The sequence below is a fragment of the Oncorhynchus masou genome, unplaced genomic scaffold, assembly GCF_036934945.1.
Source record: "Oncorhynchus masou masou isolate Uvic2021 unplaced genomic scaffold, UVic_Omas_1.1 unplaced_scaffold_7719, whole genome shotgun sequence".
Taxonomy (NCBI): domain Eukaryota; kingdom Metazoa; phylum Chordata; class Actinopteri; order Salmoniformes; family Salmonidae; genus Oncorhynchus; species Oncorhynchus masou.
The window spans coordinates 1-13,668 of NW_027014187.1; the positions used below are offsets into that span (position 1 = coordinate 1).

The 13,668-nt window shown below is 41.9% G+C and overlaps 1 protein-coding gene across 1 annotated transcript; it reads left to right on the forward strand.

Annotated features, from left to right (window-relative positions):
• The first annotated feature begins 3,349 nt into the window (after window positions 1–3,349).
• Window positions 3,350–12,999, forward strand: LOC135537424 (zinc finger protein 135-like). Its single transcript, XM_064963592.1, has 3 exons — window positions 3,350–3,541; window positions 3,945–6,657; window positions 10,731–12,999. Exon 2 carries the CDS (start codon window positions 4,145–4,147, stop codon window positions 5,210–5,212), a length of 1,068 nt encoding a protein of 355 aa, XP_064819664.1. The 5' UTR covers window positions 3,350–3,541; window positions 3,945–4,144; the 3' UTR covers window positions 5,213–6,657; window positions 10,731–12,999.
• The last annotated feature ends 669 nt before the right edge of the window (window positions 13,000–13,668 follow it).

Sequence of the window (13,668 nt, forward strand, 5' to 3'; positions counted from 1 at the left end):
TGACCGCCGAGGACTAAAGCGCGTAGCCTGTAAAAATCATCTCTTTTGCAACCCTCCCTACCGAGTTCAAACTGCCTCTGGACGCAACGTCAGCACACTAACTGTTCATCGGGAGTTTCATGAAATGGGTTTCAATAGCTGAGCAGCTGCACACAAGCCTAATGCCAAGCGTCGGCTGGAGTGGTGTAAGGCTCACCGCCGAACGACAAATCTGGGTTTGGCAGGGGGGAGAATGCTGCCTGCTGCAATACATATTGCCAACTGTGAAGTTCGGTGGAGGAGGAATAATTGGCAGGAACCAAGGATTATTTGACATTTAGAAAAGATGAACATTTTCAAGGCTGCTCTTCACATGATAACATTTTCCATCACAGGATGTAGAGACAGTATGTGGATATACTAAATATTCTACCTGTAGGATAGATTAGTGTGTGTGTGTGTGTTTGCGCACAGTGCTGTGAAAACGTATTTGCCCCCTTCCTGATTTCTTATTTTTTTGCACATTTGTCACACTTAAATGTTTCAGATCATCAAACAACTTTAAATATTACACAAATAACCCAAGAAAACACAAAATGCATTTTAAGTGATGATTTTATTTATTAAGGGAAAAAAGCTATGCGAACCTTCATGGCTTATGTGAAAAAGCAATTGCCCCCTAAACCTAATAACTGGTGCCACATCGCTGTGGAGGAATTCTGGCCTACTCTTCTTTGCAGAAGTGTTTTAATTCAGCCACATTGGAGTTTTTTTGTTAGCATGAACCGCCTTTAAGGTCACGCCACAGCATCTCAATCGGATTCAAGTCCGGACTTTGAGTGGGCCATTCTTAGACAGTTGCCTTAGTCTGATCACCATGGTAACCTCTGGGCCAATCCAAAACCTTCATTTTTGTTTTTTTTAAGCCATTCAGAGATGGACTTTCTCTGATTTAGTTAAACTCCAAAGGGATTTGGAGTTTCCTTCATTAAACAGTTCAAAATCACATTACACAATTCACAAACAGTATCATCCTCACTCATTCATCTTATACAACAATTAGATGTAAACCTCATATCTGAGGCTATTGTATAAACAGCGTTATGGTAATGTGGCCGTATTGCTTCACAAAATTATACCAAATGGACCAGTTCGTAGCTGGATTCTTCACCGATCTTTTATACATTCTCCAGAACATAAATGTTGTTCGGACCTCAAGTTCTGTGAGGTGGAAGAAATTCCTTTGTTCTCTCTATGAAAATTCACTCTCGTTATACTGTGGCCATGAGAAGATAATCTCCTCCAGGAATTGACGACCTCTCTGACCACAGCAGCCTAGTTGTAGGAGACAGAGGGGGTGGTGCAGAGCTGTGTCCAAAGAGGGCAAAGTCATGACACTGCCATGGATGCTATTTTTGCCCAGTGTCTTTTTATTTTTTACCTTTATTTAACCAGGCAAGTCAGTTAAGAACAAATTCTTATTTTCAATGACGGCCTGGGAACAGTGGGTTAACTGCCTGTTCAGGGGCAGAACGACAGATTTGTACCTTGTCAGCTCGGGGGTTTGAACTTGCAACCTTCCGGTTACTCGACAGATTTGTACCTTGTCAGCTCGGGGGTTTGAACTTGCAACCTTCCGGTTACTAGTCCAATGCTCTAACCACTAGGCTACCCTGTCTTAAGGTCAGTGTTCATGACTCAACCATAAGTGAGGTCTGCAGTTCTTTTTAGATGTTGATGTGGGTCCTTTTGTGACCTCTTGGATGAGTCGTCGCTGCGCTCTTGGGGTAATTTTCATAGGCTGGCCACTCCTGGGAAGGTACACCACTGTTCCATATTCTCCATGTGTGAATAATGGCTCTCACTGTGGTTCGCTGGAGTCCCACAGCTTTAGAAATGGCTTTGTAACCCTTTCCAGACTGATAGATGTCAATGACTTTGTTTCTCATCTGTTCCTGAATTTCTTTGGATCGCGACATGATGTCTTGCTTTTTGAGATCTTTTGGCCGACTTCACTTTGTCAGACAGGTTCTATTGAAGTGATTTATTGATTCAACAGGTCTGGCAGTAATCAGGCCTGGGTGTGGCTCGTGAAATTTAACTCAGCTTTCCAAAAAAATGTGATTAACCACAGTTAATTCATGATTTAACAAATGGGGGCAATTACTTTGTCACATAGAGCCATGAGAGTTCGGATAGCTTTTTTCCCATAGTAAATAAAATGATCACTTAAACTGCATTTTGTGTTTACTTGGGTTTTCTTTGTACAATATTAAAATTTGTTTGATCTGAAACATTTAAGTGTGACAAAAAATAAGAAATCAGGAAGGGGGCAAATACTTTTTCACATATAAATATAAATATATGACTAGTTGAATAGGATGGCCTTGACTAGAATACAGTATATACAGGACTAGTTGAATAGGATGGCCTTGACTAGAATACAGTATATACATATGAAGTGGTTAAAACAGTATGTAAACATTATTAAAGTGACCAGTGTTCCATGTCTATGTACAAAGGGCAGCAGTCTCTAAGGTGCATGGTAGCGCAACCGGGTGGTAGTCAGCTAGTGACAAGTTCAGGGCAGGGTATTGGGTGGAGGCTGGCGAGTGATGGCTATATAACAGTTTAATGGCCTTGAGAGAGAAGCTGTACTGACCTCGCCTTCTGGATGATAGTGGTGTGAACAGGCCGTGGCTCGGGTGGTTGATGAACGTGATGATCTTTTTGGCCAACCTGTGACATTGGGTGCTGTCAGTGTCTTGGAGGGCAGGCATTGTGATGCATTGGGCAGACCGCGCCACCCTCTGGAGAGCCCTGAGGTTGTGAATGGTGCAGTTACCATACCAGGCGGTGATTCAGCCAGACAGGATGCTCTCTATGGTGCATCTGTAACATTTTGTGGGTCTTCGGGGCCAAGCTGAATTTCTTCAGCCTCCTGAGGTTGAAGAGGTGCTGTTCAGTCTTCTTCACCACACTGTCTGTGTAGATGGAAATCTTGCTTGTTTGTAGGTGACCAAATACTTATTTTCCACCATAATTTGCAATTAAATTCATAAAAAATCATACAATGTGATTTTCTGGATTTTTTTCTCCCTCATTTTATTGAAGTGTAACTATGATGAATATTACAGGCCTCTCATCTTTTTAAGTGTGAGAACTTGCACAATTGGTGGCTGACTAAATACTTTTTTGCCCCACTGTATATATACCACTTCCATATGAAAAATCTGCCAAAGTGATTGAAAATGTTGTGGAAAGTAGTGATCAGTGATGCACTTCAGGAGAAATGCAATATTACAAGTATGCACCAATCAGACTAAAGTAATAAAATGTTTGGTCTAATGATATTCTATGTAAAATACTTCCTGTGGTCACCAGGACAGAGCTAGTCCGTCCCCCTCCACCCTGCCGGAGTCCCCTGGTCACAACTCTCCTGGTAGCACCTTACTGCTGGGTCTGAAGAGGGTGTCTGTGCGGCTGGTCGACTGCAGGAAAACAGCAGGGCAGAATGGAACTGTGAGAGAAGGACACGAGGAGGGAGATTTGATTTCATCACGTAAGAACAATGGGGGTGTGGATTAGACTACATTCTGCTTCTGCAACTTCTGTTAATTCATTCATAAACAGTAAACACTCAGTGGCCAGTAAATTATCGATCCAGTTTTGTGAATGGAGGGGGGTGTACCTAATAAACTGACCAATGAGTGTATATTGATGATAAAGACAGCAGGTTGTCTAGTAGTTAAAAGCATTGGGCCACTAATCGAAAAGTTGCTTGTTTAAAATCTCTGAGCCAACTAGGTAAAAAATCTGTCTGTGTGCCCTTGAGAAAGGTACAAAGCCCTAAATGCTCCTGTAAGTCGCTCTAGAGAAAAGCGCCTGCTAAATAACAAAAAGAAGTGTTTATGTTTATGGACCCATATTTCCAAAACCTATTATTCAGTGTCTTTGTTTCACAGGTGACACCCCTAACTGTCGTTCTCTCAGTGGGAGGAGCTTATCATCTGGGGAGCCTCAACAACATGTTACTGACGTGACAGAGAAGAGTCTCTCCAGATCAGAACACCTCAAGAAACACCAGCAGAGATGTAGAGGGAAGAAACCTCACCACTACTGCTCTGACTGTGGGAAGAGTTTCACTCGCAGGAGTGGCTTCATTATGCACCAGCGGATTCACACCCGAGAGAAACCGTACTGCTGCTCTCAGTGTGGGAAGCGTTTCACCTGTGCAGGAAGTCTTAAAGTACACCAAAGAATCCATAATGGAGAGAAGCCTTACAGCTGCCCAGAATATGGGAAGTGTTTTACTGCTTCTAACGCCTTCAAATATCATCTGCGAATTCATACAGGGGAGCGGCCTTACCCCTGCCTTGATTGTGGAAAGAGCTTCAACCAGTCATGCAACCTGACGACACACAAGCTAACACACACTGGAGTGAAGCCTTATAGCTGTGATCAGTGTGGGAAGAGCTTCAATCAGGCAGTCCACCTGACCACACACAAGCTAGCACACACTGGAGTGAAGCCTTACAGCTGTGATCAGTGTGGAAAGCGCTTTGCTGTAGCTTCCACCCTGAATAGACACCAGGTAACACACACAGGAGTTAAGCCTTACAGCTGTGATCAGTGTGGGAAGAGCTTCTCTGTAGTTTCCTCCCTGATTAGACACCAGGCAACACACACTGGAGAGAGAACTTTTGTCTGTCTATGTGGGAAGAGCTTTGCTCTAGCTTCCACCCTGACTACACATCAGCGAACACACACTGGAGAGAAACCTTATAGCTGTGATCAGTGTGGAAAGAGCTTTGCTGTATCAGAAAAACTAACTATACACCAGCGAACACACACAGGAGAAAAGCCTTATAGCTGTGATCAGTGTGGGAAGAGCTTCAGGCAATCAGTACACCTGAATACACACCAGCGAACACACACAGGAGAGAATCCTTATAGCTGTGATCAGTGTGGGAAGTGCTTCAGTCAATCAGTACACCTGAATTCACACCAGCGAACACACACAGGAGAGAAACCTTACAGCTGTGAGCATTGTGGAAAGAGTTTCAGTCAATCAGGGAGCCTAAATTCACACCAGCGAACACACACCGGAGAGAAACCCTATGTCTGTTTTTGTGGGAAGAGCTTTGCTCATTTAGGGCCAATGAAAAAACACCAGAAAGCAAAAATGTGCCGTATTTCATCTTCCGGTCCGACACCGGTTCCAGATCCCTAAATAAAGGATCAGTAGAAAACATATATTGAACAGTCATATCCATCTCTTTCTTGCTCTGCTTTCTTAACACTATGAACAAGGCAGGTCCTACAGTCCCTAGTTTTGTCGCACCTTGACTACTGTTCAGTCGTGTGGTGAGATGCCACTAAAAAGGACTTGGGAAAATTGCATTTGGCTCAGAACAGGGCAGCACGGCTGACCCTTAGATGTACACAGAGAGATCATGTTAATAATATGCATATCAATCTCTCCTTGCTCAAAGTGGAGGAGAGATTGACTTCCTCACTACTTGTATTTATGACAGGTATTAGCATGTTAAATGCACCGAGCTGTCTGTTTTGAACTACTGGCACACAGCTCGGACACCCATGCATACCCTACAAGACATGCCACAGGAGGTCTCTTCACAGTCCGCAAGTCCAGAACAGACTATGGGAAGCGCACAGTACTACATAGAGCCATGACTACATAGAACTCTATTCCACATCAAATAACTGATGCAGTAAAATTAGATTTAAAAAGCAGATTAAAGCAACACAAACACAGACACATGCATACATGCACACACGATAACATACACATGGATTTGGTACTGTAGATATGAGGCAGTGGTGGAGTAGGGGCCTGATGGCACACAGTACCATAATATTGGCCTTTTTGAATTTGTGTGTCTCGCACTCCAGGACAATCCTACTCTGCCTGGTTGGCCTCTGTAGTTAGCGTCTGCAAGAGCAGAAAGAGTCTCTTAACAACAAGGAACTTTGGTCCCAAATGAGGACCCAGCCGAGAAGAGATCAACATCCGACGAGCTTCTCCTTCACGTCTCTATGGATTAAAATGACTATTTTTTTATTGTAATTATTTTTTTTATTGTATAAACTGCCTTAATCTCAATTGTCTCGAGGCTTAAAAATCCCTTTTTAACCTGTCTCCTCCCCTTCATCTACATTGATGTGAAGTGGCTTTAACAAGTGACATCAATAAGTGATCACATCTTTCACTTGGATTCACCTGTTCAGTCTATGTCATGGAAAGAGCAGGGGATCATAATGTTTTTTCCACTCAGTGTATGTCCATTAATATGTTATTAATATATAAAGTCATAAAAATGTTAATTCCTCACTACATGCAAATATGAACTGGCCAGCTACATTTTTTTGGTTGTAAGCAAATCACAATGTCCAGAATTCATAGCGATTTCAGGACTTGGAGTACCGCCCTGTGAAGGTGTATCCAGTTGATGTGAGAAAAATGTCTGTTTGTAGCCATCACTTTCAACTAGAGGATTTTGAAACAACTGAATTCTCAACTCTTGGGGTTGCCATGTCGTTGAACGTTGAAAAGTGATTCTATTCTATCAAATTATTTTTTTCCTCTCTTTCATCTCAAAGATGAAGGCATCCAGTCAGCTAACATCAGCACAGCAGAAAAGAGGACAATCTGAGGTAGCTAACGAACTACATTTGTATATCTAAACCAAAATCTAGCTAGCTTTCCTGATACGCTGGCTAGACATTCCAAAGCATATCAATGTAATTAGCCATCTGTTATTGCTTTGTGATTTGTTAGTTTTTGAGCTCGTTAGGTATTAGTAAGGAGGAGATTATCTGGGTGACGAACTGGTGTCTGTTGGGGGTGTGTATCAGTGGAGGCGTCTCCGGAGGAAGGGGAGGACCATCCTCAGTGATTTTTCAGAAACATTTCAATTGTCAAACATTGAAGTTATCATTTTTAAATGAAACTATACTAAATATAATCACGTTACAAAGTAATTGATTAAAACATCTCCGCATGTGTATTTCCCACTGTGACGCATGGAGGAGGAGGTGTTATGGTGTGGGGGTGCTGTGCTGGTGACACTGTGATTTATTTAGAATTCAAGGCACACTTAACCAGCATAGCTTGCTGTCAGTGTAACAGTATAACTTAAACCGTCCCCTCGCCCATAACCGGGCGCGAACCAGGGACCCTCTGCACACATCAACAACAGTCACCCACGAAGCATCGTTACCCATCGCTCTTGCAGAGCAAGGGGAACTACTACTTCAAGGTCTCAGAGTAAGTGACGTCACTGATTGAAACGCTATTTAGCACGAACACCGCTAACTATGCTAGCCGTTTCACATCCGTTACATCAGCACCATGAAATGTTTCGCTGCCAGACAAGGCTCCGCTGATAGCCAGGTGTAGCATGACAAGGATTCACTCCATGGTGCTGAAAAGAAAGCTCTGCTGTTGGGACAGCTTTATGTAGGCCCTAATAGTTTGTGGGAACCGGTTGTCACTGTTCTAGTGCAATTAATGTATTGTTTAGTGTTGTGTTGTTGCCTTGCTGGCATGCATCCCCCTCAAAAAACGTAGGCTTTGCCCCACCAAGATTTACATGCTAAAATCGCCACTGTAGAAATCTTAGATAACTATACTAAATATAATCATGTTATCAAGTAATTTATTAAAACATACTATTTTGCAATGAAGGTCTACAGTAGCCTCATCAGCACTGTGTAGAGTAGCACCATGGTGTAGCTGGAAGACAGCTAGCTTCCATCCTCGTCTGGGTACAATGACTTCAATACAAAACCTAGGAGGTTCATGGGTCTCACCCCCTTCCATAGACTTACACAGTAATTATGACAACTTCTGGAGGATGTCCTCCAACCTATCAGAGCTCTTGCAGCATGAACTGACATGGGGTTGTGTGTTTTTAATGAGTGTAGGGGGCAGCTCCTGAAAAGTACCTGGGTGTACAAGATTTTACTGCAGAAGAGATAATAGATGTTTTGAGATGTCAAAATATATATATATAAAAAAATATATATTCTGAAATAATGGTAGGGTTGGTTGGTGGTGCAATTAAATGTGTGTGTCACATGTTACGTGATTGACAACACCCACTACTGTAGAGTAGAGTAGTTCACTTTTTGGCCTATCCCTCTGTACTGGTATATCTCTACTCTCACCACTCCTCCCCCTTAACCCATCTTCCTCTACTTTCTTCACTGCCTCAGCATATGACAACTTCTGCTCTACTCTAACCCTGGAAACCTCAACCTGCCTCTCTCTCGCACGGGACATTTCTGATCCCCAGCTCCATGGGCACCTCTACAATTAACACATTCCACTACTTTCCCCAATGCTACACATTCCTTTGTCTCATGCCCTTCTGCACTCTTCTCACACCTTGGACCCTCCCTCCTACACACTGCTGCCACATAGGAACACCTTGGACCCTCCCTACTACACACTGCTGCCACATAGGAACACCTTGGACCCTCCCTACTACACACTGCTGCCACATAGGAACACCTTGGACCCTCCCTACTACACACTGCTGCCACATAGGAACACCTTGGACCCTCCCTACTACACACTGCTGCCACATAGGAACACCTTGGACCCTCCCTACTACACACTGCTGCCACATAGGAACAACTTTCTGCCCAACAGAAATACAAACAATTATCACTAGACCACTTCTAGTTGCCCTCTCCGATTACACATGACACAACTCTTTTTTTCACCCACCGTGAAACCACAAATGGATCAGCCAAAAGGCAAGAGTCCACTTCTTCCATAAACTTCACTCCTACTGTCAGACTCTTCCTCATCCTCGGTGTATACCTCGGTCTCCGATAACTTTACCGCACCTTCCACTTCCGATACTTCACCCTCATTCACTTCCATTTCTTCTCCTGTCTTCAGCTCCCTCTGCTTACACTTTCTACCATTCTTCTTCTACCATTCTTCATTCTCCTTTTTTCCCCACCATTTGTATCTGACTCGAGCTCACCCTCTTCCCTCACTCTCTAAGACCTCTTCTCCCTCTCTTTTTCCCTCCATTGGGGCGGCAGTGTAGCCTAGTGGTTAGAGCGTTGGACTAGTAACCAAAAGGTTGCAAGTTCAAACCCCCGAGCTGACAAGGTACAAATCTGTCGTTCTGCCCCTGAACAGGCAGTTAACCCACTGTTCCTAGGCTGTCATTGAAAATAAGAATTTGTTCTTAACTGACTTGCCTGGTTAAATAAAGGTAAAAAAAAAAAAAATCCTCCTCCATTTTCCAAGTACACATCTCCTTATGATAATACTGCCGCTCCATCCCTGACACCCATCTTGTACTTTCTCTAGGGACTCCATTTTCCCCCTGACCCCACATTGACAAATTAGATTTTTTTTAGTGGATGTCTTTCTGGCTTCAAAACAAACACCACAGTCATTTGTTTTTATGATTATTTCCAATCCCGTGTATCAAATGCTCACCTGCTTAGCTAATCTTGCTTGCTACCATCTGTATATCTATAACCCCATTTATTAACGTTAATCTGTTTTTGTAGTTAAAATAATTTGTCTCCAGTGTGTTGTTTTCATCTCTCTCCACTTTCCTCTCTTCCTCTCTCCACTAAAAATCAAATCAAATTGTATTGGTCACATACACATGGTTGGCAGATGTGAATGCGAGTGTAGAGAAATGCTTGTGCTTCTAGTTCCGACAGTGCAGTAACATCTAACAAGTAATCTAACAATTCCCCAACAACTACCTAATAGACATAATTCTAAAGGGGTGAATGAGAATATGTACATATAAATATATAGATGAGCAATGGCCGAGCGGCATAGGTAAGGTGCAATAGATGGTATAAAATACAGTATACACATGTGATAGGAGTAATGTAAGATATGTAAACATTTATTAAAGTGGCATTGTTTAAAGTGATTGGGTCTCAATGTAGCCAGCAGCCTCTCGGAGTTAGTGATTGCTGTTTAGCAGTCTGATGGCCTTGAGATTGAAAACACTGTAACACTGTAAACTGGTGATTTTAGATGAGGATGCTGTTACAGTAACAAGTCATATTGACAAGTGAATCTTGAGCAATGTTGCATGGGGCAGAAATTGCACCAGGTTACACCAATACCTTTTTACTGTAGGCTTCTGCTACATGCCACAATACCACTATAACTGATGGTATCTTCTATATATGTACTGTATAAGAATACTGAAACTATAAGACTGACGTTTTTCTCAGCATTCTCCAAAAGTGGGATAACTAGCAGCAGTAGTTCTGGTGTTTAGGTTTTTCATCACTGGTTATTTGAACAAGTCATGATTTCGCAGGTGTTACCATCTTTCACATGTTGGAAGGGGACATTCAGCCCGTATCATTAAAGAGCAGGTCGAGCTCCTCGTTACGGATCTTCTCCTTGTTCTACCATCTGTTAAACCATCTGTTTACCTAATAAACTGGCCACTGCGTGTATATTGATAAGGGTGGCAGGTAGTCTAGTGGTTAAGAGCGTTGGGCCACTAATCGAAAGGTTTCTGGTTCGAATCTTTGAGCCGACGAGGTGAAAGAAAAATCTGTCTGTGCCCTTGAGCAAGGTACTTAATAACCCTAATTGCTCCTGTAAGTAGCTCTGAATAAGAGCTTCTGCTAAATAACAAAACAGTTAAAAAATGTGTTATCGTATTTGTTTATGGACCCACATTTGCAAAACCTATTTATTCAATGTCTTTGTTTCACAGGGGACTCTCCTAACTGTCGCGCTCTCAGTGGGAGGGGCTAATCACCTGGTGCGCTTCAACCACATCATGTTGCTGACGAGACAGAGAAGAGTCTCTCCAGATCAGAACACCCCAAGAAACACCAGCAGAGACGTATAGGGAAGAAACCTCACCACTGCTGCTCTGACTGTGGGAAGAGTTTCACAAGCCAGAGTGGCGTCATTATTCACCAGCGGATTCACACCCGAGATAAATCATACTACTGCTCTCAGTCTGGGAAGAGTTTCACCTGTCCAGGAAGTCTTAAAGTACAACAAAGAATCCGTACAGGAGAGAAGCCTTACAGCTGCTCAGAGTGTGGGAAGAGATTCCCTGCTTCTCAAACCTTAAAATTGCATCTGAGAATTCATACAGGGGAGAGGCCTTACCCCTGCCTTGAGTGTGGGAAAAGCTTTGCTTACACACTGGAGTGAAGTCTTATCGCTGTGATCAGTGTGGGAAGAGCTTCAATCAGTCAGGCCACCTGACAAAACACAAGCTAACAAACACACAGGAGAAGCCTATATAGCTGTGATCAGTGTGGGAAGAGCTTCAATCACCTGACAAAACACAAGCTAACAAACACACAGGAGAAGCCTATATAGCTGTGATCAGTGTGGGAAGAGCTTCAATCACCTGACAAAACACAAGCTAACAAACACACAGGAGAAGCCTATATAGCTGTGATCAGTGTGGGAAGAGCTTCAATCACCTGACAAAACACAAGCTAACAAACACACAGGAGAAGCCTATATAGCTGTGATCAGTGTGGGAAGAGCTTCAATCACCTGACAAAACACAAGCTAACAAACACACAGGAGAAGCCTATATAGCTGTGATCAGTGTGGGAAGAGTTATGCTGTAGCTTCCATCCTGAATAGACACCATCAAACACACACTGGAGAGACACCTTGGATATATGTGGGAAGAGCTTTGTTAATTTAGGACCAATGAGAAAACACCAAAAAGCACAAACATCTACACCACCTGATGTTACAGGAAGGCCATAAAGATCATCAAGGACATCAACCACCCGAGCCACTGCCTGTTCACCCCGCTATCATCCAGAAGGCGAGGTCAGTACAGGTGCATCAAAGCTGGGACCGAGAGACTGAAAAACAGCTTCTATCTCAAGGCCATCAGACTGTTAAACAGCCACCACTAACATTGAGTGGCTGCTGCCAACACACTGACACTGACTCAACTCCAGCCACTTTAATAATGGGAATTGATGGGAAATGATGTAAATATATCACTAGCCACTTTAAACAATGCTACCTTATATAATGTTACTTACCCTACATTATTCATCTCATATGCATACGTATATATACTGTACTCTATATCATCGACTGCATCCTTATGTAATACATGTATCACTAGCCACTTTAACTATGCCACATTGTTTACATACTCATCTCATATGTATATACTGTACTCGATACCATCTACTGTATCTTGCCTATGCTGCTCTGTACCATCACTCATTCATATATCCTTATGTACATATTCTTTATCCCCTTACACTGTGTATAAGACAGTAGTTTAGGAATTGTTAGTTAGATTACTTGTTGGTTATTACTGCATTGTCGGAACTAGAAGCACAAGCATTTCGCTACACTCGCATTAACATCTGCTAACCATGTGTATGTGACAAATAAATGTGATTTGACTTGACATGGCTTAATTCATCTCCCATCTATCCAACACCAGTTCCAGATCCCTTAATAAAGGATCAATAGAAAACATCTATTGAACAGTCATATCCATCTCCCATTAAACAGTTGCTTTAGTCTGATCACCATGGCATAATATGCAGCTCTGATCTAGGATCAGGTTTCCCCTGTGTCTATGTAATATCACAGACACAGGGGAATAATTGTGTTGATAATTGTATCTTCTTTCATGTACTCATGATACTAATATTATTAAATGTCATTATGTAGAATAATATTTCAACAATAGGTGTATATTCATGTATTCAATTGATCAATACATTCAAGCCAATTATCTTCTGAACAAAATGTTATCACTATATTTTTATAATAATATCTAAATGGATTAAAATGCTCCTTTAAAAATGATCAATAATACATTGGATAATAATATCCATGAGGTCCTGGTAAGAACTATGCATGCTGTCTTGTAACAACGTCTAATGACTTTAATAACTTTTAGATTTATGTAACAAAACTGGTAAATGTAATGTCTTGTTGGTTAATATGATAAAATGTTTAATTGTAGTAATATATTTCTCCATTTAATGTAATAAGTTACATTATGTGAATAACAACTTTTTTTAATGAATAATGTAATAATTTCAACCGATCATGTAAAAACACCTAAACCAATGTTTAATGTGTTACATCACCAATGTTAATGCACATACCACCCTCCACCAATTACAAACCCACACACACAAACCTATGCACCTGTACTCACACAAACACACACTCTTGTATTTGTCACATACACACGTATAGCAGATGTTATTGCGGGTGTAGAAATGCCTGTGTTCCTAGCTCCAACAGTGCAGTTATATCTAACGAAATACAACAATACTCACAAATACAAAAGTAAAATAATGGAATTCTTGAAATGTACACACATGTACATTCATACACATACTTAGGCCTTATAGTCAATGAGCCGGGGGCTCGGTGGGGTTGAAAATGTCTCATAGGGATTTTTTGAAGGGCCATGTCCCTGGAGTTGAATGTGTTCCATCATTGCAGCAATGGTACCTTTCTGTTGTGTTATCACTATTTCTATTCATCCCTCCATCCCATTCAGTTTGCCCATAGGGGTTTTACACTATGACAACGTCAGCATACAGGTTATTACTCATGTTTACCCTTTAATCATATATCATTGGAAATATTAGATTCATAGCTATCCATCAGACACATGTTCAGATTGA

Bases quoted from the DNA above. Each gene is read 5' to 3' on its own strand.
- LOC135537424 (XM_064963592.1), top strand. From the start codon at position 4,145: ATGCACCAGCGGATTCACACCCGAGAGAAACCGTACTGCTGCTCTCAG.